The sequence below is a fragment of the Dama dama genome, chromosome 22 (genome assembly GCF_033118175.1).
Source record: "Dama dama isolate Ldn47 chromosome 22, ASM3311817v1, whole genome shotgun sequence".
Classification (NCBI taxonomy): Eukaryota; Metazoa; Chordata; class Mammalia; order Artiodactyla; family Cervidae; genus Dama; species Dama dama.
The window spans coordinates 6,070,407-6,098,299 of record NC_083702.1 but is presented as its reverse complement, the minus strand read 5'-3'; the positions used below and the strand labels follow the sequence as shown (position 1 = coordinate 6,098,299).

The window sequence follows — 27,893 nt, the reverse complement described above, 5'->3', positions numbered from 1 at the left end:
AGTGGAGTTGGCTCGGGAAGAAGGCAGGAAGGGAGTCCTAGGTGGGTGGAACAGCATGAGCAAACGTCAGGAAGCCTTAGGCAGCTCGGAAGTGCATGGTGTGTCGTGCTGCGGGAAGGTGAGGTCATGGCACCGATGGGGCCTGGCCTGGAGGGGGCGCCATAGCCTTGAGTTCTGCAGGCCTGCTACATACAGGGTCACCGTCTGGGCCTCTGGCGAAGGTCTCAAGGGGCCTTTCGTGAAGTGTTTGGCGGGGGGGTTGTTGCATGTTCTGGCAAGCTGTGACTTCTGGGGAGGTGCCCACAAAATCTTTCTGGCTACGGAACTCCTAATTTTGGGGAGAAAGAACACAGAAACCTTTCAACTGTCCTTATCAGCCTCAAGTCATATGTGGTCTGCCGTAGCGATTGAAACGAGCATTTAAATAGAAGATGAGGACTGAACATTCCCGGTTTTAAAACATTTCCCAGGAAAAACAAATGTTTGAAAGTTAAACATTTTGGCTATTAGGAGGAAACAGAAGAAAAATGGCACTTGCCTTTTAAATATGGGCACTCGTGTTGAGTTATAAATCCAGAGCTTCCCACACGGGGCCCGAGCGGGCCAGCCTGCATCTTCGCAGAGGGGCCACCCTCCCAGGACTGTCTGTCCCACAGTGGGGGTCTGAACACCCAGGTGTGGCCCGGCAGTCTGGATTCCAGTGTCACACTGTGACCCCAGGCAAGTGACCTAACTTCCTTAGGTCTGTTTTCTCTTCTCCATCCTCCCAGTTCCCATCTCTGGATTTCCTGCTGAAAGAGTGACAGTGAAAGTGTGAGTCGCTCAGTCGTGTCCAACTCTTTGCAACCCCATGGACTGTAGCCCACCAGGCTCCTCTGTCCATGGAAATCTCCAGGCCAGAATACTGAGTGGGTAGCCATTCCCTTCTCCAGGGAATCTTCCCAACCTAGGGATTGAACCTGGGTCTCCTGTGTTGCAAGCAAATTTTTCACTCTGTGAGCTACCAGGGAAACCCTGAAAATGCTGGATTTCCTGGTAGAGCATTGAATTTCATCCTCCTTCCAGCCCTAAAGACAATGATGACAGCTGCCATCTGGGTTGTATAAATCCTGCCTTCAGTATTCTGAATTCTGACTTGGCATCTTGGAGGCTGGCTGACCCCGGTGGGAATAGCCCACCAGAGTTAATAATGCATTGCCGAGAAGAGTAAGGACTCGGGTCGAGCACACCTTTCACAAGCAAACCAGCCGATCCCGAGTTTTCCACCCCCCTCCGCCAATCCCCAGCCAGGTCCTCTCCAAGGTTCTTGTATGCTGTCCTGGTCACCCCAGGGCCTGGGGACAGACATCGAGGATCAGCCCTCTCTCCCAGAGCCCACCCATCTTATCTACTAGCTCATCTTCCATCTCCTTGCCTTCCTCCACAGGACAGTCATTTCCAAGTCTGCGAGTCTTATCACACTTGATTAAAACAAACCGCCCTTTAAGTACAATGCAAGGGCTTTATGTGTCTTCCCCGGTTTGATTTTTCTAAGAACTCTGTGAGGAGCCCTGAGCATTCCACCTTTATGGATGAGAATGCTGGGACTCAGAGAAGTGATGGTTTTCCCTCCAGGGCAGATAGCCCGGAGGCGGAGGTGGGGTCCAGCTTGGCTTTCTAAGGGTGCCTAGAAGCATCGAGTATGAATTGCTGACCACAGTGCCCGGCGCAGAGCAGCACGAACCAGCGTCCGGGGGAACACAGCCTCTGCAGTATGTGGCGTCGCTCAGCCCTGCCCTTGTCCCAGGCTCCCATCTTCAGCCTCCCCTGCCTGCTCCTGCTGCACTCAGAATTCCCTTCTTGCGTCGCCGGCTCGTGTCCTCCACGCGTGCATGGCAGTAGCATGCGTGTACCCAAGCCACATGCAGCCTCCATGATGGCTCGAGGCTGGCTCCGTGTTCCAGAGTTGCTCTAGACCGTGTGCCATCCCAAGAAGTCTGCTCACGTGACTCTCCCAGACATCGGCAAGTGTTTAAACACAGAACTGTCAAAGACGCACTAAAAATGTAATCAGAGATTGTTAACACTGTCTCTTTATTCCAGTCCCCTCTGCTGTTTTCTGCGAGCCGGGGATGGGCGGGCGGGGGAGCCTTAAGGGGGTATTTGTCTGATTGCCGCTGCATTCAGAGACACTTAAAACCCCACCGGGCTCCATACGCTGCTCCGGGAACAGCGTAGATTATGGAGAAGCTTGCATGTATCTTGTTGAATTTAACAGATTATGCAGTTGGAAGGAAGCATTTTCTGTTAAATGGGATGGGGAAGTGTTAGTGAGAAGGAATTGTAACCTTTTGGAGGAAGATTAATCTTGGAAGCGCAAGTAGTGGATTTTGTTCGCATCCCTCTCTGCCCTGAACCCTGCGCTCACTCGCTGCTGTGTGCTTTGCATGTGTGGGTGCATGTCTATTTGGACATAGATGGCCAGTGAAGAGTTAGAACCATATGGTCATCTTCCAGTGCTCTGCTGATGTATACCTGATGGGTCTTTTTTTTTTACCACCCACTAAGCCATGATCAGCAAATGCCAAGATCTCAAGTGAGCTGGCTGAGAAGAAAGGAAGCATTTTGGAAAGATGGGCTGAACGTTACCACGCAGAATACAAATGCATAACAATGCTCACCAGCTCTGAAAAGCCAGGAGGAGGGCTGGTTTCCATAAGGACTTGCTGCTTCTCCCAGACCTGAGGCTGGGTGACCACCCCCTGGCCCACCCAGTGAGGCGTACCTGGCCCAGGAGCTGAGCGGATCCTCAGGTCCCCAAGCCGCTCTTCCCGAACGTCCTGCTTTTCGAGGCCCCACCTCAGCCTGCGTGTCCTCCTAGAGGCTGTTCTGTGTGCCCGAAAAACAAGCCACGCCAGGACAGTTGGAGGAAAAATTTGGAGGAAGGGCGGGATCCAGGTAGAGAGAGATCAGTTGGTATAAAGGAGACAGAGCTATCTCACGATGGGTGGACTGGTTTATAAATTCCTCCATCTGTCCGTAATCCATTCATCTTTGCCCACCGTCCACTCACTCACCCACCCATCCATCATCCATCCTCCCAGTGATCTGTCTCCCCGCTGAGAAGCAGTGTAGCATGGTCGTGCCGATTCAGGGTGAGTCTGATGAGGCCAAGCTACAAAGACTAAATGTCCAGTAACCTCTGTGCTTGTGTATCACTTTATTACTGATTTGGGTAACCTTTCTGAGCCTCTGTTTTCCCAGTTGTAAAATGGGGATAGTAGCTTAAGTGTCTTTGAAGGTTAAGTAGCTGGTGAGTTGCCAAGTCCAAGTTGCCACATCCAGACAGATGTGCTTGGGGCTGGACCTCCAGCTCAGGAGGACGTGGTGCTGGGAGGTCTCTGTGTTCACACACGGACGAGGCCTACTGCCTTCAGGCTGCGCGGCACCCACTTTTTGGAGCGACCGGAAGGTATTTGAGGGTGTCCATAACGGCTTGTTGGGGCTCCTGCCCCCGCCTGGCTTTGTGTACAGGAGCGCGTCCTCCCCTGGGAGGGAAGAAGCCTCAGTCACCTCCTCTGATCCGAGGCGGGAGGAGCCGGAGAGAGCCGACCATCTCCTGCCCACTCCCCGGTCCCTGGTAGTCAGGAGCTGCGGAAATAAATGAAACTACGGTTGGAGTAATTTGCTAATTTGTTTAAGTAACACCCCCAGTCAGAGACATGACATAAGTTAGTGCAGGGAGGCACTTGGGGTGGGATGGATGGGTGATGTGAAGTGGAAACGCAGAGAACCAGCGCCGGAAGGCAGTCGTGATGGCCGCCGCACCAGCCGTGACTCCAGCGTGGCGAGGAGCTGGCCTGATGGCCTTGAAAGAATCTGAGCTGCTGACCCAGAGGTGTGGGGTCAGCTGGACCAGCTCCTAGCATCACTTGCCCTGCTCACCTGCTATGGGACCTCAGGCCCCTGACTTGGGAACCTGGTTACCCAGTTACGAGACCAGAGGTCACTGGGCCCGCCTTGGAAGCACCCAGCCTGTTACCAAGGGTGGCTGGCCCTACAGCGAGGTCCAGGAAATGGCAGGTTTCTCTCTGTGATGCCCTCAGGCCCTCTCCCCTCCCCACCGGCAGCCTGAGCATCACTGGAGGTGGGGGGGATCTCTGCACCCTGTCACCTGGAGTCCTAGTGGGGCCTTTGCTTTCCAGATTTCTGCTGTGACCTGCTTGGGCTGGAGGTGGGTGAAGCCCACATATCTCCTGTCTGCCCCCGAAGCTCTCCTGCGAGGGGAACAAGCAGGCTGCTCAGCACCCCTGGGCCAGGCCGGAATGACAGATAGGAGGGTGTGTGAGGCGGGAGGCAGAGGGGCCTTGCAGAGCTCAGTGCCGTGGTCTGGTTGGCAGCACCGAGGGGCAGGGGCCAGGTCTGTTCCCTTTGTGTCTCCAGGGACTGTGGCCCGGGCCATAAACCCCAGTGCCTTAAAATGAGTGAAGTGGGCTGGGGTGTCAGTGGTAGAGACAGGCTGGGACTGCGCCAGACTGACCTCTGCTTCTTGCCTGAAAGAGGCTCAGGTACCTAGCACTTGCCTGGGCCAAGATTGTAAAATTTAACATGGATTGATTTCTAGAAAACAGAAAGAATGACATTTTACTGGGAGTTTCTCTAATTTTTAACGTTGGCGGCGAATTGAAATTTTAAAAAGACGAGAAAGTGTTTTTTTTTTTTGCCAAACAATATGTCTGGGCAGGGCTGGCCTGCAGGCTTCTAGCTGGCAAACTCTGGCCCAGGGAAGCTGACTCCTTTTGGAACCTCAAAAGCCTTTTTGCGTTTCCATTCATTGGCTTGCCTGATCCCAGAACAGTCTTGCGAGGCAGACATTTTTCTTCCCATGTCACCGGTGAGGAAGCAGAGGGCCGTTAAACAGAGGCGGTTAAGTCGTGTGGCTCCTTAGTGTCTGAGCCCCAGCTGTCAACCCTTGAGCCCCCATGCCTGTCACTGGACGACCTCCCTGAGTTGACGAACAGCAGAGAAGAGGAAATGCTATTTTTCTCCAACCTATAAAGGGGTCTGGGACTTCCCTGGCCATCCAGTGGCTAAGACTCTGCCTTCCAGTGCAGGGGGCATGGGTTCAGTCTCTGGTCCGGGAACCAAGATCCCACATGCTGTGCAGTTTGGACCCAAAAAAGAGATGTCTTTTTTTGGTGGGCGGGGAGCGGGGTGACTGGTGAGGCAGTGATGAACAGACCAAGCGTCAGGAGAACCACTCACTCTGCAGCCCCCAGGTGAAGGGGCCTGAGACAGGGAGGTGGGGAGGCAGGGCTGGGGACCCGGGGGCAGGGTCTCCTTCCCTGGTGGAATTGCCGTGGACAGAGGAACCAGAGGCGGGGAAGTCCTGAGAATGAGGCGGGGCCCCTGCAGCTCAGAGGCCCAGCAGGAAGCTGCCCAGCCCCCTTCCGCTGGTCCAGGGGGGCTTCAGTCGGCCACCCAGCAGAAACGGGGGCAGGGAGACCTCAGGGTTGGTGATCAGAGGGCACCTGTCTGGAGAGAGGGTCACCTCTGCCAGGGCTCCCGGGGGCTCTTGCCTGCCCCCCTTCCCCCAACTGCCCTGTCGCCTCCGGAAGCCAACAGCGGTGCCCTGTGTGTGTGTGTGTCTGTCTGTCTGTGTCTGTGTCGGCCCTGCAGGCAGCCTGCCCTACGAGTACAAGATCGTGATCGCCGGCAACCACGAGCTGACCTTCGACCAGGAGTTCATGGCCGACCTCATCAAGCAGGACTTCTACTACTTCCCATCCGTGTCGAAGCTGAAGCCCGAGAACTACGAGAATGTGCAGTCACTGCTGACCAACTGCATCTACCTGCAGGACTCGGAGGTCACCGTGCGGGGCTTCCGGATCTACGGCTCCCCGTGGTGAGTGTGCCGGACGCCGTCCTGACCCCTGGCGACGTTGAAGCTCTGCGAGGGTTGGGGGGGATGGTGGAGCTGAAGCTGAGTGCTCAGAGGGAGGTGGGCCTGGGAGAAACCATGGAGAGACTTGGGGCCAGCTGTCCCCTCATGTCGTGTGACCCTGGGCAGGTCACTGCCACTCTCTGAGCCTTGGTTTCCCCATATCTGACAGATAATTAAATATGCTATCCTGGCTCACATTTAGACAGGTACTATTATTATCCTCATTTTCCAGGTGAGGAAACAGACACAGAGAGGGTGAGGGCCTTGCTGAAGGTCACACAGCTAGGAATGGGCAGAGCTGAGATTAAACCCAGGCAGGTGGTTCCAGAATCCCTGCTTTTAACCGTCATCCTATACGCCAGGAATCTCCCTATTGTCTGTCCCTCTGACACATGGAAGATGCTTGGGTGGGAGTGATGACCAATTAGCCAGACTGAGAAGAGGCAGTCGGACTTTCCATGGAGGGCCAAACGCCTGGTGTACTGTACTGGGGACAGCAGTTGTTTAGATCACAAGCATGCATCGAGACTTTGTTCCCTGTTGGAGACACAGAGCAATCAGGCCTTATCCCTAGGCTCACCTGGCTCAGTGGGCATCAGGGTGAGAAGAGGTCATGACTGGTCTCCATGATGGTCAGTGTGTCCATAGTAACCCGAGTAATAATGATGGTGGCCATGATGGTGATGGTGAAGGTGATGGTGGTGATGATGGTGATGGTGAAGGTGATGATGGTGGTGATGATGGTAATGATGAAGGTGATAATGATGGTGGTGATGATGGTGAAAGTGATGATGGTGATGATGGTGATGGTGAAGGTGATGATGATGGTGGTGATGATGGTAATGATGGTGATGGTGATGATGGTGATGGTGAAGGTGATGGTGATGGTGGTATTGAGGTGATGGTGAAAGTGATGATGGTAATGATGGTGATGGTGGTGATGGTGATGGTCAAGGTGATGATGATGGTGGTGATGATGGTGAAGGTGATGGTGGTGATGATGGTGAAGGTGATGGTGATGATGATGGTGGTGATGATGGTAATGATGAAGGTGATGATGATGGTGGTGATGATGGTGAAGGTGATGGTGATGATGATGGTGGTGATGACGGTAATGATGGTGATGGTGATGATGGTGATGGTGAAGGTGGTGGTGAGGTGATGGTGAAAGTGATGATGGTAATGATGGTGATGGTGGTGATGGTGATGGTCAAGGTGATGATGATGGTGGTGATGATGGTAATGATGAAGGTGATGATGATGGTGGTGATGATGGTGAAAGTGATGATGGTAATGATGGTGATGATGGTGGTGGTGAAGGTGATGGTGATGGTGGTGATGATGGTGAAGGTGATGGTGATGATGATCGTGGTGGTGATGGTGAAGGTGATGATGATGGTGAAGGTGATGATGGTGGTGATGGTGATGATGGTGAAGGTGATGGTGATGATGATGGTGGTGATGATGGTGAAGGTGATGGTGATGGTGGTGATGATGGTGATGATGAAGGTGATGATGATGGTGGTGGTGATGGTGAAGGTGATGGTGATGATGATGGTGGTGGTGATGGTGATGATGGCGGTGATAATGGTGATGGTGAAGGTGATGGTGGTGATGATGATGGTGTTAAGATTACGATAATGATGATGATGACAATAAATCATCCCTGAGTGATTACAGTAAGCTGGGTCCTGGGCTTAAGTCTTCGTAAGAACTGTCTCTAACTTGACCCCTGTGAGGACTCCTTTATTGTCCCGGGTCTACAGGTGGGTAGACCGACTGGCCCTTAGAGGCCCAGCTGGCAGTGGCCACAAGTTGCCAAATGCTGGCAGGGGGAGGAGGATACACAGGAAAGAGAGACCTCAGGGGCTTGAAAGCGTGGCTTGATTGTGGAGGGATCCCTGGAGGGGGTGGGGTGACCAGAGCCCCACGGGAGGAGAGGGGCATTCCCAGGCGTGGAGGGGGACAGGGCCTGAGGCTGTGCCATCAGCCAGGGCAGCGCACTTAGGAAGCTGATGGGGCGATCCAGGGGACACGGGGTCTGTCCGGGTGCAGAGACTTCAGGGAAAACAGCTGCCAACTGAGAGTAGCCAGGAAGCCTGGGCTGCCCTGGCTGATGCGGCAGGTGACCCCCTGCGGCCTGGATGCTGCGGGCAGGTTCAGGACGTGGCCCCACCTTGCCAAAGCTCCCTCATGGGGCAGGGGTGAGATGCCAGGCTGTCCTTGAGCCCCTGGAGGTGTCTGTGGTCACCTCCCCCATCCTCATCATGTACAGGGTCTCCACAAACCCTCCTGGGAGCCCGTGGGGTCCCAGACAAGGTCTGATGTGGCACTCAGAGGTGTGATGAGCTCGGCACCAAGGCCGAGAGAGGAGGTGGCTGAGTGAGCGTGAGGTGCAGGTGGGGAGGCGGGGAGATGAGGGTCAAGGGTCCAGAGGGTCAGGTGTCAGACCAGGAACTCTGGACTGGATCTCTTTGCCCAGTGGTTTCCCACAGCCCATCTCTCCTGCACACCCACACACCCATACACAGACACACACATTTTTTTTTTTTTTTTTAAACTTGTATTCCTTAGAAGTTAACAGCATGGCTTTGGGACCAAACTGCCTGGGCTCAGCTCTCAGCCTCACTTGCTACGGGCTGTGTGACCCTGGGCGAGTCGCCTAATCTCTGCTTGCCTCTGTTGCCTCTGCAAAATGGGAATAACGGGCACCACCTGCGGAGGGTTGTTGTAAAGCTGTCGGGAGTGTTCAGCTGAGCCGAGCAGCTGCACCAAACTTTCCACGAACAGAGACATTTTTGTTCTTTGCTGTGTGGTGCGTCCCCTTCCCCTTCTGCCCCCTGCCCAGAGCCCAGCGCGTGGGACGGAGCGCGGCAGGGACGGCGGGCAGCAGGCATCACTGCGTCCTTCCCGTCCCACCCAGAGCGGCTTGATGCAGCCCCACAGCTGGGCTCCAAAGAACCCGTTTGACAGCCAGCTCCCCAGGCTCCTGGGCGGGCTGCCAGCTCAGCCCTGTGGCCCCTCTGTCAGCTCGAGGCCACGGGCTGGAGCTGCTGAGGCCTGGGCGAGGCTGCTGCCGGCCTTGCTGGGGTCCGGCTGCCCCTGGTCCCTGCTTTGGCATTTGTGGCCCCAGAACCAGCAGCTTTGGATCCTTTAGTGGCAGGTCCCCTGGGGCCTGAGAGGGAGAAGCATCTTTCCCTTCACCCTTACCTTCCCTCGCAGCTGGTGTGCACCTCCACCCCATGCCACGCAGGGCCCAGCCCCAGGCTGCAGGAGTGGGAGGGGCTGCAGGACAGAGAAGGGACCTCGCACCGGGCTTGGTGAGATCCAGGAGGACTCCCTGTGGAGGGGGTATTTGAAGGAGGCATGTTTCCATGATGATATCACTGACTCAATGGACATGAGTTTGAGTAAACTCTGGGAGTTGGTGATGGACAGGGAGGCCTGGCGTGCTGCAGTCCACAGGGTCACAAAGAGTCAGACACGACTGAGCAACTGAACTGAACTGAATTGGTGTTTCTGTAGGTGGAGGAGGTGGGAAGGAGCCACTGTTACGTGCTGGACCCTGTCAGGCTCTACTTGGGCTGCTGTTGGTTCATAGCCCTTGACACAGACAGAGGGCTAAAGGGCATCTCATCTGCATTCCAAGATGCAGGCCATTAGCTGGCATTCCATGCAGCAACCCCAGGGTCTCTTGGGCCCTGTTTGGGGCTGGGAGCAGGCGAGATGTGGGCTCCTGTGCCGGGGAAGTTTCGCTGAGTTTCTCTGCAGGAACCAGTTGCTTGCATCTGCTTCTGCGGCATTGTGGGGTTAATACTGATTTCCTGCTGCCACCCTAGCCCCCTGGGACCTGCGTGCCTGGGAAGGCGGGCCCCTGCCGCCAGGCCCCCGGCTTCTCAGCTACAGTCGTGGTTGGGCAGTGGAGTGGTGAGGGAAGGGCTGTTCAAACTGTGGCACATCACCACTTCTTTGCTGTGTGACTCTGGGCAAGTACCTTAGCCTCTCTGATCCCTCTGTCTAGGAAAATGATCCTAACGCCCCTTGTAGGGAGGCTGTGAGGTCTGTGTGGGCCCGTCCGGATGGAGGCTCTGCCCAGAGTGAGGCCTTGAAGGTTGGTTGTGTTTATTCTTGCTGCGGTGGAGACCAGGAGAGAGGGAGCCGTGTTCCTGCTGGTACCTCAGCAGCCCCCAGGGGAGGGCCAGACTTGCAATTACCTCATTTAATGCAAGGGCGGGTAGGGGCCCAGGTGAGGATGCGTCTTGCCCAGGGCCCCAGGTTGGTGGTTCTCCTGGTTCTCGATCTGCTCCGCGTTGGAGATGCGCCAGGCGTGGAGCAACGTGCTCTCCGTGTGTTCCTGGGTTCTCTGAACAGCCTCAGGATGCACTTCACACCTGCCTTGTTGGCCCTTGTGGACACTGAGATCGGGGGATCGGAGTGACGTTCTCATGACCGCCCATTGACCGGTTCATTCCTGTTGATCAAGTACTTGTCCTGGGGACACGCCATGAGCCAGGCACACGCAGCTCCTGCAGTCACGGGGTTTTCATGCTCGTGGGAGGCACGTCAACCGTCAACTCCTTGATTCAACAAAAGTTGCGAGGAGCTCTAGGAGCTGGGGTTGGGGAAGTCTCCCCATGGAAGACATAGATACAGGCAGCTCTGGGGGCCTGGGAAGGGTGTGACAGGCAGAGGGAACAGCCCTGGCGAGGGCCAGACAGAGGGCCATGGGCACACTGGGGCGGAGTGTGGCTTCCAGGGTCTCAGGGAGAGAGCAGACGCCAGAGGCTGGGCTGTCAGGCAGGCTGGCGGCTGCCACGGTAGGTGGTGGCCTCACCCTGGGCTCCCAGCGCTCTTTCTGCCTGTAGCTGGCGTCCTGAGTCCGTGGGGACCTGGCACGTTACATCCAAGTCCTGGAAGGGACACTCGTGTGTGCAGAGCTGGTGCCCGGTCCTGCTTGTGTCCTGGACCCAGACACACAGGGATGTCCCCACTGCCCCGACTCTCGCTCCGCGTCTGACCTCGGCATGTCGCGTCTCTTTGAGCCTCTGTCTTCCTTCTGAGCAAGGGGGCCGTAGCAGCCTCTATGTGCTGTCCCTGGGTGAAGCCACGCGGCGGAAGGGCACTGAGAAGTCCCCAGAGGGTATTCCCGGCCAAAAAAACCTCGTGGCCTGGTTGCTGACTGCCTGATTTGAGGGGAGGTGGTCTGTGCACCCGCCCCCTCCACTATCTGTTGAGGGAGAGGCAGGGTGAGCTCACCCCCGGTGCCAGCCACCTGGGCATATGGCCGCTTGGAAAGGACAGACAGCAAAGCTAATGGTGATTATTATTAAATTCAGATGTTCTGGGTTTTCCTCTTGTTTTTCCTGTGCCCTTAACATATTGACTAGCATGTGGAAGACAGGCGACTTCAGCAGCATCATAACGCCAGCAGGCAGGGATCAGGGATCAAATAAACTGATAGCCCTGGGTAGCCTAATATCGATGGCATCTGGGGTGTGTGGGCAAAGCTGCCCCGGGCTGAGGGGCAGACCTAGTCTGTGTCGTCCGAGGAGGCAGAGCAGGGACAAGAGGCCGGTTCTCACCAGTGTGGGATGTTTATCACACAGGTGGGAGCCCAGAGGAGAGGCAGTGTGGCTTTGCTGAGTGGTGAGCTGCCTGCTACAAGGGGCATACAAGCAGAGATACGCTGGGCTGGGCCTGGTGTCCTCTCTACCTCTCCCCTTCCTAGAGGGCCACCATTTCTCTGCCTGAGGCTGGTGATTCCCTGTAAGTGGAGGGAGGCACGGGCCGGCTCCTGGGGAGGTCCTTTTGGTGCTGGACTTGGGAGGTCAGGAGGGAGACCAGGCTGGCCTTGATATTGAGAACTCACAGTTATCACGACTGGCCTTTCCTTTAAGTGCGACCACCCGGAGATGCTCTGCTTGGGAGACCAGTGGGTCTGACTTGAGCGGTTCCAGTTCTTGTCAGACACACACTCGGAGGCCCACAGTGGCCATCGGGTGCCTGGCCCCCTGTGGGGGAGGGGGCACAAGAGTGGATCCAGCCTGGCTTTTCCCCCCATGACAGGGCAGCATTAGCAACCCCACTTTGCAGGATGGTCAGAGGCAGAGAGAGAATAACTTTTTAATTTGAGTATGTCCTCTCCAATATTTTGAAAGTGAAAACTGAAAGTGTTTTTGCTCAGTCGTGTCCGACTCTTTGAGATGCCGTGGACTGTAGCCCACCAGGCTTCTCTGTCTGTGGTAAGAATACTGGAGTGGGTAGCCATGCCCTTCTCCAGGGGATCTTCCTGACCCAGGAAACGAACCCAGGTCTCCTGCATTGCAGGCAGATTCTTTGCCATCTGAACCACCAAAATGTGCTTACACTAAAAAACCTATATATTGTTTGCCTGAAATTCAAATTTAACGGGGAGATCGTCTGGCCACCTGAATCCTGAGATAGTTGGGTTCTGCTTGTTTTTTGAATTTTGTAAAAATGGGCTCCTGTGTTGTACCATGCCTGCTTTTTTCACTCAATATTGTATTTTTAAGATTCCTCCATGTCATCACGTGCAGTTGCGCTTGGGTCTTTTTTCATTGCTGTGTAGGATTTCATCGTGTGCATATTTCATGACTTATTTATCCGTTCTACAAATAGGCCCATTATAAATAATGTTACTCTGAACATCCTACATGTACCTTAGTGCACAGAGAGATATACTTTTGAATGAGGGTGCCCCCCTCCCCACACCTAGGAATGAAGTGGTCAGATCCACTGCACAGCTCTTTAGCAGAGGCCAAGAGGTCAGCAGTAACTTGTCTCACCTCCCTTCAACCACTTTGTTTTTGTAAGACTTGTAAGTTGTATCCATCTGGTGGCTGGGTAGGGATCACGATGTGGATTTCACTTGCATTCCCTTGATGACCCATGAGGTTGAGAATCTTGGCCACTTAGCTTTCTTCTTTTGTGATGGGCTCAGGTCTTTTGCCCCTTTAAAAAAGTAATTGGGTTGTCTGCCCTTTTTGTATTTTTTCATAGAGATTCTTTATTCGGAAGGCAAGCCCGTCATCATATGTAATGTCTCAAGTGGCATTTCCTCCCCTATGACCTGCCTCTTCCCTCTCCTAGCGGTGCCTTCAGATGACCGTGTGTGTTCAGTCACATCAGTTGTGTCCGACTCTCTGCGACCCCATGGACGATGGCCTGCCAGGCTCCTCTGCCCATGGGATACTCCAGGCAAGAATACAGGAGTGGGTTGCCATGACCAGAAGGTCTTAATTTTGGTGCAAAGTGAAGTCGCTCAGTCGTGTCCGACTCTCTGCGACCCCGTGGACTATAGCCTACCAGGCTCCTCCATCCATGGAATTTTCCAGGCAAGAGTACTGGAGTGGGTTGCCATTTCCTTCTCCAGGGGATCTTCCCGACCCAGGGATGGAACCTGGGTCTCCCGCATTGCAGGCAGATGCTTTACCATCTGAGCCACCTGGGAAGTGGCCTAACCAGTCACAGGTCTGTGTTTTTCTTTGTGGGAAGTGCTATCTGTGTCCTGTTTAAGAAAGCCCTCCCTTGAAGTCACGAATATGTTTCCACATTATCTGAGATCGTCCCGGTTTTGCCGTTTCTGTTCAGGTGTTAGCGCCGCCGGCCGTGATTGTGCTGATGGCGTGAGGTAGGGATCCCGCTCAGGGATTTTCTGCGTGGCCTGGCGCGCATCCGGAGGTCATCCTTCCTGGCAGCTCCGTGTGCCCTTCTCAGCTGACACATGGGGAGCTGCGTCTGGGCTGTGTCCTGCCTCTTCAGTCCACTTAGCTCCAGGACCACACTGTCTTAATTACCCTGGCCACCGATTCCTTTCAAGTCTCTTTTCCCGACCAGAATAGTCGAGGCTCCAGGAAAGCAGGGACCTATCTTCCAGGGGGTGGTCATATCACCACATGCCCTGTCCAGCCAGGTATGGGAGGGATGGAGGTCTCCCTGGGAGCCACAGGCTTGTGAGGCTACCCTCCCAGGGCACCGTGACTTTCTAGAAGTCATCTCTGGTCTCCTCAGATGCAGACTGGGCACTGGGCAGTGAGCCTTGGCCCAGAGTAGCTTAGAGGAAGGGGGCGGGAACCAAGCGCAGAAGAAGAGGAAGAACTCAGCTGTTACAAAATCCTAAGTGTTAAAAAAAAAAAATTCCGTATACATACCGTATTCATTTATGGGTTTTGGATGCATTTTTTGTTCTCATTTAACTGAAAACGGCCTTGATTTTTTTTTTTTTTAAAGGAGTGAGAGAGGGAGTGAAGTTGGCACGCAGCTAGTCCATCTGGTCTAATTACTTCTGGTATTTTGAAAGAAGGCATCTAAACCTGCTGAGACAGGAAACTTTGAGAAGTGGCGGCCGGGCCGCTGCTGGGCGTCTGGGCTGGGATCCTGCTCAGTAATTTGGAGGCCTGGCCGCCTGTGGGCAGGGCAGGGCCTTGGGGCAGCTGGGAGACTGAGGGTCCAGCGGTCTGCAAACAGCCAGCACGAGCGGTGATCTTAGGTCAGGTCCTGGCTTCTGTGAAATGGCAGTGAGCAGTCCCCTTGTACAGGGGTGTTCTTAGGATTCAGATCTTTTGCGTAAGATGCTTGGCACACACTAGGCGTTCAACACACAGTGGTCCCACCCACCCCCCAAACCTTTCCAGCTACTGCCTCGACGGCCCAGAGTGGGGGCTGGGGGAGGTTGTCTGCGAACAGCCTGTGTGGCCCTGGGCGAGGCTGGCGGTGGACTACAGTCTGAGCTCCCCGTTCTGCGTGCACGGAGCAGGCCCGCTGCAGGGTGGGGTGGGTAGACAGGAACTCAGCTGCCAGGGAATTTAAAACCTGTGCCCCGAAGGTGCTGATGAGACAATAACATCATTACTGTTCACATCACTGAGCTGACCAGAGGCTTTACACTTTCAGCTGCTCCAGCGGCTCAAATCTTCACCACCAGGTGGAGGTCTGACCCTTGTCCCCATTTTACAGCTGAGAAGACTGAGGCCCACAAGGTCATGTGACTGGCTGAAGGTCCCACAGTAACTGAGACTCCAGCTGGGCCTGAATGGAAGGGCAGAAGCCCTGCCCAGAACTGAGGACAGAGAGGTCGTTAAAATAAAATGCTTTCTAAAGGACTTGATGAAATACATGTTTTAGAGAAAAAAGAATAGAGGATGAAATTATGAACTCCTAACTTTTCCCTTGCTTCTCAACACCTCTTACCAGAATGTGGTCAAAGTCCTGGGAAGGCTGGGTCAGTGGGGCAGGATCCTGGGTTGCGGGGGGACCCGAGGCAGCCCGCAGTGCCCCTGCAGGCCAGAGGCCGGTGGGCGACCACAGTGAGGCCAGTATGGACTGCCGCCCCCCTTGCTGGGATCCTGACCTTCGGTCCTCCTGGCTCGGAGTGAGGAGTGACTGGGTCTGGGACTCGACTCCAAGCGCCTATAACCCTTTGCTCTTTTGCTATTAAGAAAATCTTTTAAATCTTAAAAAAAAAAAAAAATTACTGATTTTTCAGGCTCTGCAATAATTCTCCAAGGCGTTTGGGGTGTTATAATTTGAGGTTGCCTGCTCATGTTCTGGCTTCCCAGGTGGCTCAGCTGTAGAGAATCTGCTGTAATGCAGGAGATGTGGGTTCAATCCTTGGGTCGGGAAGATCCCCTGGAGGAGGGCATGGCAACCCACTCCAGTATTCTTGCCTGGAGGATCCCATGGACAGAGGAGCCTGGTGGGGCTACAGTCCACAGGGCCTAAAGAGTCGGACATGACTGGGCACGCTTATGTTCTGCAAGGCTCTATCGGGGGATCCTGGGAAGCCTGGGGGGTGCACACAGCCAGGGACTGCTTTCTAGTCCTCTCCTGGCCTAGAGCTTTGGGGGCCTGGAGGTTCACCACCCGGGGAAGCCTGTGTCAAGGGTCCAGGGAAGGCGTCCTTTCTCTGGGGGAGGCGTCTGCTTTTCCCAGAAGCCTTCTCAGGGCCGGCTTTGCGGTCACAGCCCCTACTAACCTCTGCCTGCTGCCTCACGGCCATGAAGGCCCACATTCCCAGCTTCAGAGGCTGGAGGTCCCGGGGCATTTAAGCCGCGCTTGTTACACTCCATCCTGCATTTCTAGATGGTTTCAGCGTGGGCCGTGGGCTTGGTCTGTTGAGACAAGAGAGGCCGAGGCTCTTAGTCCCCTTCGGTACCTGCAATTTGCATTCTGCAGACTTCCCAAGAGCTGCTCCGCAGTCCCCTCACTCTGCCAGCCACTCCCCACAGGACAAGGCAGGACTCTTCTTACCCCTGTTTTGAAGGGGGCGGGGTGAGGCGAGGCGTGGGGGAGTCAAGCGACAGGTCCAGGATCTCAGCCATAGGCAGCAACTGGACTTGGGCCGCTCCGGGGGTGGCCAGCCTTGACCTGCTTCATCAGCTGTGGCTTCCCAGCCTGTCCCCTGGCACATCCTTACCGCAGCTCCTGTTGGGCTGCTGAACCAGTCAGGGCTGCCCTTTGGGGTCCCAGGTTCCTGGCCCAGTCAGTGGTAAATGCTCCAGAACCCCATCCTGGGGCCCTGCCCCGGTGCCCCGAGTGAGGCCCCGGGAGCTTCTGGTTGGAGCATCGCAGAACCTTGGTTCACCCCTCTCGCCCCTGCCTGGAGCCCAAATCAAGCTGGGAACAGCCCGTGTCTGTTCAAGGGAGGCTGGGAAGCCTGCCCTCGGGCTGACCATGAGCCCCACCTGAACCATGGTGTCCCCGAGTGCCCCCTTGTTCAGTCCTGTGATGGCAACGTGATGGGCTTGGGAGGGTCCCCCAGGGACGAGCAGTGTCCTCTACCAGCAGTCAGTTCCCTCTCCTTCCTCCGCTGGATCTTAGACTTGTCAGCCTTATATACCACTGGCGGTCGGTGAATTTTTTAGGATAACTTTTATTTATTTGGCTGTGCTGGGTCTTTGTTGCCGCGTGGGCTTTTCTCTAGCTGCAGAGATCAGGGCGGCTCCCGAACTGCAGCGCGTGGCCTTCCCTTTGAGGTGGCTTCTTGTGGCTGAGCACGGGCTCCGGGGTGCGTGGACTCAGTCGTTGGGGCATGTGGCTCCGCGGCGTGGTTTGTGAGCCCCAGAGCACAGGCTCAGTAGTTGTGATGCAGGGGCTTGGTTGCTCGGGGGCATGTGGGGTCTTCCTGGCTCAGGGATTGAACCTGTGTCTCCTGCATTGACAGGCAGAGTCTTTGCCGCTGAGCCAGCGGGGAGGTCCTGATGCAGAAGTTTGGCTGGAGGAAGAAATTCCTCACCTTCTGGCCCCACGCTGTGTGCTGCCTCTGGGTACATGCACACACATGCACACACTCACACACACACACAGGACCCCTGCCCCGCACATGCAGCACACATGCACACCACACCACACATGCACACATACATGTACACATACAGAGCCCCCACACCACACATGCAATACCCACGCACACACTAACACACACACACACACAGGACCCCCGCCCCGCACATGCAGCACACATGCACACCACACCACATGCACATGTGCGCACATATGTACACACACAGAGCCCTCACACCACACATGCAATACACATGCACATGTGTACACACACATGTGCAGACACACAGCTATACACACACAGAGCCCTCACACCACACAGGCAATGCCCACGCACACACTAACACACACACACACAGGACCCCCGCCCCGCACATGCAGCACACATGCACACCACACCACACATGTACATGTGCACACATATGTACACACACGCAGCCACACACACAGAGTCCACACCCCACACATGCAATACACATACACACGTGTACACACTCATATCCACACACAGGACCCCCGCCCCGCACATGCAGCACACATGCACACCACACAACACATGCACATGTGCATACACATGTACACACACGCAGCCACACACACAGAGTCCACACCCCACACATGCAATACACATACACACGTGTACACACTCATATCCACACACAGGACCCCCGCCCCGCACATGCAGCACACATGCACACCACACCACACATGTACATGTGCACACATATGTACACACACGCAGCCACACACACAGAGTCCACACCCCACACATGCAATACACATACACACGTGTACACACTCATATCCACACACAGGACCCCCGCCCCGCACATGCAGCACACATGCACACCACACAACACATGCACATGTGCATACACATGTACACACACGCAGCCACACACACAGAGTCCACACCCCACACATGCAATACACATGCACATGTGTACACACACATGTGCAGACACACAGCTATACACACACAGAGCCCTCACACCACACAGGCAATGCCCACGCACACACTAACACACACACACACAGGACCCCCGCCCCGCACATGCAGCACACATGCACACCACACCACACATGTACATGTGCACACATATGTACACACACGCAGCCACACACACAGAGTCCACACCCCACACATGCAATACACATACACACGTGTACACACTCATATCCACACACAGGACCCCCGCCCCGCACATGCAGCACACATGCACACCACACCACACATGTACATGTGCACACATATGTACACACACGCAGCCACACACACAGAGTCCACACCCCACACATGCAATACACATACACACGTGTACACACTCATATCCACACACAGGACCCCCGCCCCGCACATGCAGCACACATGCACACCACACAACACATGCACATGTGCATACACATGTACACACACGCAGCCACACACACAGAGTCCACACCCCACACATGCAATACACATGCACATGTGCACACACACATGTGCAGACACACAGCTATATACACACAGAACCCTCACACCACACAGGCAATACCCATGCACACACTAACACACACACACAGGACCCCCGCCCTGCACATGCAGCACACATGCACACCACACCACACATGCACACATACATGTACACACACACAGCCCCCACACCACACATGCAATACCCACACACACACTAATACACACACACAGGACCCCCACCCTGCACATGCAGCACACATGCACACCACACAACACATGCACACGTGCACACATATGTGCAAACACAAGCTATACACACACAGAACCCTCACACCACACAGGCAATACCCATGCACACACACGCACACACTCATATCCACACACAGGACCCCCGCCCCGCACATGCAGCACACATGCACACCACACAACACATGCACATGTGCATACACATGTACACACACGCAGCCACACACACAGAGTCCACACCCCACACATGCAATACACATGCACATGTGCACACACACATGTGAAGACGCACAGCTATACACACACAGAGCCCTCACACCACACAGGCAATACCCACGCACACACATGCACACACTCATATCCACACACAGGACCCCCACACTGCACATGCAGCACACATACACACCACACAACACATATACACATACATGTACACACACAGAGCCCCCACACCACAATGTACATATGCACACACACATACACACAGCTGTACACACACACAGCCCTCATACCACACATGCAATATACATGCACACACATATATACACACACAGACACAGAGCCCCCACACCACACATGCACTGCACACACATATGTACATACACACACACCACTGTATACACACACAGCCCTCACACCACACATGCAATACCCATGCACACACATGCACACACTCATATCCACACACAGGACCCCCACACTGCACATGCAGCACACAAGCACACCACGCAACACATGCACACATACATGTACACACACAGCGCCCCCACACCACAATGCACATATGCACACACACATATACACAGCTGTACACACACACAGCCCTCACACCACACATGCAATACACATGCACACACATATGTACACACACAGACACAGAGCCCCCACACCACACATGCACGGCACACATGTATGTACACACACACACACTGCTGTATACACACACAGCCCTCACACCACACATGCAATACACATGCACACACACATGTACACACATACACACAGAGCCCTCGCACCACACATGCAGTGCAGACATGCACATGTACACACTCTCTCTCCCATATGCTTTCTCTCACACACGTGCACACATACATGTACACACACATACACACAGAGCCCCCACACCACACATGCATGGCACACTCGTATGTACGCACACACACTGCTGTATACACACAGAGCCTTCGCACCACCCATGTAGTACAGACACACACATGCACACACTGTCTCTCTCTCCCATACAGTTTCTCTCACACACATGCACACGCACAGAGCCCCCACACCATATGTGCATGCACGCATATGTACACACACACAGGGCCCTCACACTCCACATGCAGTACAGACACACATGCACACAGTTTCCCTCTCCCACACGCTTTCTCTCACACGTGTGCATTCCGTCTTCTCACACACACACTCCTGCACACAGATGCTCTCTCCTCTCACACATGGGACTCTCTTCTGCTCCTCCTTTCCTGTCCTTATCTTTCCTGATTTCACATTGTTTTCTTTACAGAAGGGCCCCTTAACACACACACACACACTCTTCTACACGAGATTAATGTTTGAATGCGTTGTCTGCCTTCTCCCCACTGCAGAGTCCCAGCCAAACAGAAGATGAATGACTCTGAGCGTGGAAGGGTGGGGGAAATTAATTAGCAGTGACAAAGGACCCCATTTTGGGTTCCACTCACCTTGCTGCTGACTTGCCATATGTGGGCACCGGGCACGGAGTGTGACTGACAGGCCCACTCCCGCTGGCCCCACCACAGGGTGGGTGGCAGCATCTCCCCCAGACCCCCTTGACTTGCCAGCCCAGAAGATGCAGAGAAGGAGCCAGGCATGCCTGTCTCCCTCAGAGCCAGGACCTCCTCGGGAGACCGGGGTGCCTGTGGGATGAGGAGTCAGCGGGAACTGGCTCGGGGGACCCGGACACATCACCCCCTCTGAGCCTCGGTCTCCCCTTGCTGTGGATGGAGCACAGACTCGCCGGGGTGCCAAGAGGGTCCTGGGACGCACGTGGACCAGTGACCAGTGTCATCCTTGCTTGAGAGGCAGGGGCCATGGCCAGCTCCCTGGAAGTGGCCCCAGAAAACCAGGCCTTTGGGGGAGAGGGTGCTGGGGCAGGAAGGATAGATGAGGATCAGGATGCGTGTTGGGCCTGGAGCGGACCTGGTCCACTCATCTTGTCTGAGCTTGTCTTTCTCGTCAGGCTTGTCTGAGCTTAGGGGCGGCCTCTGCCCGGTGCACACGGCAGCCTTCCTCCTGTAGGAGGAGAGGCGGAAGTGGAAGCCGCCTGTCCTGCAGGGGTGGGCACTGTGAGTGGCTCTTCCCTTCCATCTGCAGGGCAGCCGCCCTGGCCCTCACCTGGGGAACGGGCTGCCTGGGGAGGCAGGAACGGTCCCCTAAAGGAGGGGAGTCGGGAGGAGCCAAAGATGTGAGCATTGCCTCTGAGGCCCCATCTGTGACATGGGCACACAGTTCCCCCTGGTCAGGTCGTGGCAGTAGGAAGGAGAATGGTAAGCTCAGCAGATGGTGAGAGTTCTGTTTCTGGTCCTGGTGGGGGGTCTCGGGGCTTCAGGACTTCCAGGGGCTCTGGGGAGGATCCTGTCGGGAGGGTGCGGGGAGGAGAGGGTTCATGTTTAGTTCTTCCCATCTGCCGCCAGGTAGAGCACCTGTCAGTTAATTCCATCATTCATTCACGCACACCTGGTGCAAGCCCTCTCTGTCATCCACCTAGACCCAGCCATCTTTTGGGCAGGAAGGACTCAGGGATGGTTGACCTGGGCCTGCCCTGAAGGAGCCAGTGCAAGCATGCTCAGAGCAGGAAGGGTAAGTTACCTGCACTTGGGGATGGAGGTGATCAGGGAAAGCTTCCTGGAGGAGGTGGCCTTTGACTCAGGTCTTAATAAATCACAGGTCATGGGCTCTAAGGAGAGGCTGGGAAGGGCGTTTCAGATGGCTGGAATAGTACGAGCCAAAACCTGGAGGTGGGGAGAGGCTGGGCTGGGTTCAGGAAGCAGAGGATCGTTGTGGCTGGTGGGTGGTGAGCTCACTGGGGAGTCTGAGCTGGACGGTCCGGAAGGTAGGCTAAAGCAAAGCCCAGGGGCTCTGTGTGCCAGGCCATGCAGTCCAGGCTTGCCCTGGAGGTGATGGGGAGCCATGGAAGGTTCGGGAATAGAAGTCACAGGGTGTATGAGAGGCGTGTCCGCTGTCTGCAGCCAGGCTCAGAGAAGGGGAGCAGACAGGGGACATTCAAGCGTTGCTCAGAGGGACAGGCAGACAGTCATCATGGAAGAAGGAGAACCAGGGGCCTAGCCACCCCAGCGGGATCCTCTTTGGGTCAGTGGCCCGCTGGGCACAGGATGCAGGAGCCAGAAACCCTGGTCCAGGTCCCTCTAGCCTCCTATGTGTGCTCAGACACATCGCTTGACCTCTCTGTGGCGTTGTCTCCTCATCTCTAAAGTGGGGGCCTCCTGACAGCTTTGTCCTGAGGACTGACTGAGCTAAGGTGTGAACATGGCTGGGAAAGTGGGGTTTGCTGAGGCAGATGGGCAGGATTCCTGGTCATCGCTCTGGGATGGAGGCGGAGCGCCCAGCTCTGGAGTCCGCAGTCTGGACTGGAGTCCTAGCTGTGCCTCTTGGTTCCCAGGTAACCTTGGGCAAATCTCAGAACCTCTCTGAACCTCAGACTTTTGCATCTGTAAAATGAGGCCGTGATGGCAGTTGCGTCCTGGGATGGGTGTGAGGACTGGGGGCTCATGGAGAGTATTTGGAGCTCGGCCTCTGTGAGTGTCCCCACTGTGACCTCTTGGCATCTTCCAATAAGGGGGCCCCCCTCCCCTGCCTCTGCTCTCAGGCATTGCATCCTGGTCTGGATGTACCGCTGGGCCCAGCTATACCCAGGACACCCCAGACCTCCTCTGCCCCCAACCCCAGCATCCCCAGGAGATGAGGTGGCTGATTAAATGGTCTCTGGTACACCCCCTTCCCAGGGGTGTGCGCCTTACCTGGGGAGATGGAAAAACCAGAGCAGGGCAGGCTGTTTTCTACAGACAAGTATCGCCTCCCTCCCGCCTGCTGTTAGGGAACCCGGAATTCACACTTCAGGGGGAAACCGTTTAATGATTTCCATGATGGCCATGAGGAGGTCATTTATATTGGCTAAGCGGGCCTAATTAGACGGGATTCGAAGGTTACCATAAGCACACAAAAAAGCTGTTAAGGGGTTAACCTCTGAGAGATTACATTGTATTCAGCGCTCTGTTAAAGTTTGAATTAATTTTTCCCATGGGTTTGTTCACATTCTAATTTTCAACTAAATGAGACATCTGTTTCAGAAAAGGAAAATTTGCTCTGGTTGTCATGGCAACTATCATTCTGTAAGAAAATTATTCCAATGGTTACTTTAGAACAGAAAGGCAGAAATTCAGGACATAAAGCTGCCTGCCATCGCTCAGTCGGAATTCTGATCCGCCCGAGCTCCTTGGGGGTCTGTGATGTGTCCCAGACGGTGGGTGGTCATCGGGGCTCCTGGCCCTTGGGGCAGTCAGGCTGTGGGTCTGGGCGAGACCCCAGCTGTATTGGTGCCGGGAACCATGGCCCTGGCAGCGCCAGGGTCTCAGGCACACTTGTGGGTCTCAGATCACAGCTGCCCCCAGGGTGAGTAGGGGACTCTAGAGCTTGGCTGCTTGGATGACAGTCCTCGAGAGCCCCTGCCTGCCTTGTCCTCTGTCTGGAACCCCGGGCAGCCTTGAACTTCACCTCTGGCCCCCAAAGGCCCCACTGGACCAGGAGAGGGGGTCAAATGATCAAACGAGGATGCTGGGGGAATTTGGGCCAACTTCACCGTCAGGAAGGGAAAGCGCCACCCCCTGCCCTTCGGCTTCTCTTCCCATGGCACAAGCCTGGATGGATGTCACGTACGCGTGGCTTTTCCCAGCCCTGGGGGGTGTGGTCACCCCGAAGAGTCGGCCTCTCCTGCTGCTCTAGCCCCCGCTTCTGGCCTCCCTCGGGAAAGGCCTGCTAACAGCCTACAGACCCCCTGAGTAACGTCTCCTCTGGGCGGTCCCGTGCATGACTTGACTCTGTGCTCCCCCCAAATTTCAGTCAAGGCCAGAACTTCCCCCTTTCCCAGTGACAGAGCCCCTGGTTACCTGTGTTTTCGTGGTGGTGGTACTTTCGTTCTCTTAAACATCCTCACACCCACCGTCTCTCCCTGCCCTCTGTGACAGCCAGTGGGGTACAGCGTCGAGCAGGAAGGAGCCCCTCTAATGGGTAAGATCTGGGGCGCAGATGTCCTTATCCCAGTTTACACACACACAGAGTCTGGGAGCGTCCCTCCTCGGGGCAGAGGCGGGGTGTCTGATGCCAACTTGGGTGCCCTTGAGCAAACCTCTTGGGCATCCCTGGGGGTGGGGTGGATTCCGGCTTCCCAGGATTATGAGGGCATGTGTTTCCAAGAACCGTCTCTGGGGAAATGCCACCCCCAGACGCAGGCTCAGTGGCGCTGGAAGGGAAGGTGGAGTAGGCAGGGGCTCGTGTGGGTGGGCTCCAGGGGGGGCCTGTGGGGTCTCTGATATGTTGCTGAGTGTCTTTTCTAAAAAGCCGCTCCTGCCACGACTCATGGGAATGAGCAGACGTCTTCTCTCCATGCTGATGAGGCCTCGTTCCCCTCTTGTAAATATTTGATTAGGGTTTTTGAAAAATGGATGCTGTGTTTGCAAGGCGGCACCAGAAGGGCGTTGCTCCTTTTCCTGTAAGCTGACGGGCTCCGGGCTTCCAGGGGACCACCCAGCTTGGCTTTAGGAACAGTTTCCAGGCTGCTATAGCCTCCCCTGCAGGGACCCCGCCCCGGCTCAGCCAGAGTGGGGCTTCGAGGGTGCCCAGAGTCTGAGGACTTCAGAATGGCAGAGCTATGAGCTGTATGTTAGGGCTGTCAACCGTTTTTGACCAGAAACTGTGGTAGGAAAAGCATTTGTCTTTTTTACATTGTGACTCAGTACACCCTTATGTGGGTGTCTATTTAAATATAAATATATTTAACTGAAGTGTCCCTCCCTGCTATGCTGCACTCTGATGTTTTCTATTCTTTTTTTCCTTTTCTGTTTTTTTTTTTTTTTTAAATGTGGTTTGACCCTTCCAAATGCAGTTTGAAAAGCCCTACCCTAGGCTAAAGGTTTTTCATCTAGGTTCCATGAGTGGGTTTCAGAGGGGGTTTTTCATGACAGAGATTGTGATGGTGATGATGGTGGTGGTGGTGATGATGGTTATGATGGTGGTGATGATGATGGTGATGGAGATGATGGCAGCTGAAAAGCACTGGACCAGGCACTATTGTAAGGACTTTACATGGATTAATTGTTTTCAAAGCCGTATTGAGGCAAATGGTATTGTTATTATGCCCATTTTACAGGTGGGATAATTGAGGCATAGAGACATTAAGCCACTTGCCCAAGGTCGCGTAGGTAATTAGAGGTGGACCCATTCTAACCCAGGTCTGTCTGATCCCAAGATTCCCTCCAAGTTGGGTGTAAAATTGTGTGTGTGTAGGGAGGGGGTGTTTTTCTGCAGAGAACCCTCAGCTTTCTGCAGACGTGCTAAGGCAGGCCTGGGTCAGGTATGCCTGAGGGAGGAGGCACCTTCTGGGGGACTGCCCCTCTGCTGCCCACCTCTCTGCCTTCCCCAGCCCCAGCCACCTGGTCTCATCACACGGAGGGCGCGTCCTGTGGTTGGGGATCTCTTGGGACAGCCCAGACCTGGGGGTGCAGACAGTTCTCTGTGCCTGCCCTTTACTGTCTATTTCTCTCTCACGGGCCCCGAGGGCAGATCCCCAGGTCCCTACCTGTACGGGTGGTTCCTCTGCTACCCATTCATGGCTGGGTGTCCAGGAACCCCATCCCCACCCCCAAGAACAAGGCAGGAGCCATAAGTCTCAAGATCAAAACTAGCCTGGTGGGGGCTTGGGGAGATGGTAGCCTGGCTGCTTGCTTTTAGTAGTAAATTTTTCTGGGTGGTACCTGGGGGCTTTCATTCCAAATGGAGGATCATGTCCAGCCTTGAGGTTTTGGCTGCAATCCCAAGACAACAGAAAGAGTCCTGTTTGACATCCTGTCCCTAGGCTCATTCATCCAGCCTCTCTCTCTCAACACTGGTCGTTAAACCAACATCTGACCCTCCTCCGGGCAGGTGCTGGGCATTCAGGGTGAGAAAGAAGAGGGAGAGACAGGGCTTTGAAGGAGAAACGTGGTGTGGGAGGGGGCAGGCAAGAGGAAGGGAGGGACACAGTATCCCAGGCGGGGCTCACGGGTGAGCAAAAGCTGGCAGCTGAGGGGGATCCCACAAGTGTCTGAAATGGGGAGAGGACCTTTGCCTCCAAATGGCCAGTGTGACCAGTCATCTTCCTCCTTCACAAGCCCTCGTTCCAGGATTTGACACTGCAGGCTCAAAGGCTGCAGGGAGAGGGGGTCAGAGCTCGGTTCCAGAATGACTTCTACACTGACCACGGTGTGACCCTGGGGACCTCCCTTCCTCTCTTGCTGAACCTCAGTCTTGTCCAGAACCTACCATGGTGGGACTAAATCAGTTCTCAAATGCTGCTCCATGGAACCCCCCGGGTTCCATAGAGGTGCACTGGGCGGCTGCCAATAAGGCAGAGGCAGTGGGTCAATAGCCAGGGGTGTCCGCCTCCCCTGGGGGTGCTCGTGGGCCATGGGGGGATTCTAGTGGCAGCTCTGGGCACATAAGAGGCTTTGAATGTGAAAGCCCAGCCCCACGACCAACTTGTGCAGAGTGTGTTGGCGAGTGGTGGGGAGGTGCCCAGCCTGGAAGTCTTTGCAGCTGGGCCCAGATCCCTGAGCCAGCTCACTTCTCTGAGCCTCTGGTTCCTCATCTGAAAAATGGGAATAATCCTAGCTCTTAATTCACTGGGTTCTTGTAAGAGTTAGGTGAAGCCTTTCCTATAATGTAATCAGATTGTTGTTCAGTCAGTAAGTCATTTCTGATCCCATGGACTGCAGCATGCCAGGCTTCCCTGTCCTTCACTATCTCCTGGAGTCTGCTCAAATTCATGTTCACTGAGTCGATGGTGCTATCCAACCATCTCATCCTTCGTCGTCCATTCTCCTCCTGCCCTCAGTCTTTCTCAGCATTAGAGTCTTTTCCAATGAGTTAACTGTTTGCATCAGGTGGCCAAAGTATTGGAACTTCAGCTTCAGCATCAATCCTTCCAATGAATATTCAAGGTTGATTTCCTTTAGGATTAACTGGCACCTGGCAAAAAGTAGGTATGCAAGCAATGCTGGTGACAATTTTTGCTTTCTACTCCGTGGCCCTCAGCCTGCTCATCCATAAAACAGGAAGAGAGAGACCTGTCTGCCCACCTTGCTGCAGGTCTGAAGGTCCCTAGGGTGGCCGATGAGGAGGTGATGGTGGTGATGATGATTATATTAGTTTCCTAGGGCTGCAGAACTAATTATCACAAACCATGAAGCTTAAAACAGCAGGAGTCGATTCTGCACGATTCTGGAGATTGGAGGTCTGAAATCAAGGTGTCACCGAGGTTAGTGCTTGCAGAGGGGACTGAGGGAGGATCTGTTCCCTGCCACTCTCCCAGCTTCTGGTGGTTGCTGGAAGCCTGGGGATTCCGTGACTGGTAGACACATCACCCCAGTCTGTGTGGCCATCATCACATGGCCTTTGCTGCTGTGTGTCTCTGTGTTTTCTGAGGACAACAGTCACTGGATTAGAACCACTCTAATCAGGTATGACCTCACCTTGATTATGTCTGCAAAGACCCTACTTCTAAATAAGGTCACATTCACAAGTATTGGGTTCAAGCTTCCTCATATATTAATATTTTGGGGGAGGCACAATTTGATCCCCAATGGTGATGATAGTAATGATGATGGTGGTGGTGGTGATGATGATGGGGTGAAGGTGTTGTTGTTGGTGGTGGTATTGGTG

At 54.7% G+C, this 27,893-nt stretch overlaps 1 protein-coding gene across 1 annotated transcript in view; it reads left to right on the top strand.

Moving 5' to 3' along the window:
* The window catches only part of MPPED1 (metallophosphoesterase domain containing 1), a 65,380-nt gene that overhangs the window by 32,032 nt on the left and 5,455 nt on the right, over positions 1 to 27,893 (top strand). Inside the window, exon 3 of the mRNA XM_061124023.1 lies at positions 5,659 to 5,884. Within this exon, the coding sequence (XP_060980006.1) occupies positions 5,659 to 5,884 (226 nt within the window). The remainder of the gene's footprint in view (positions 1 to 5,658; positions 5,885 to 27,893) is intronic.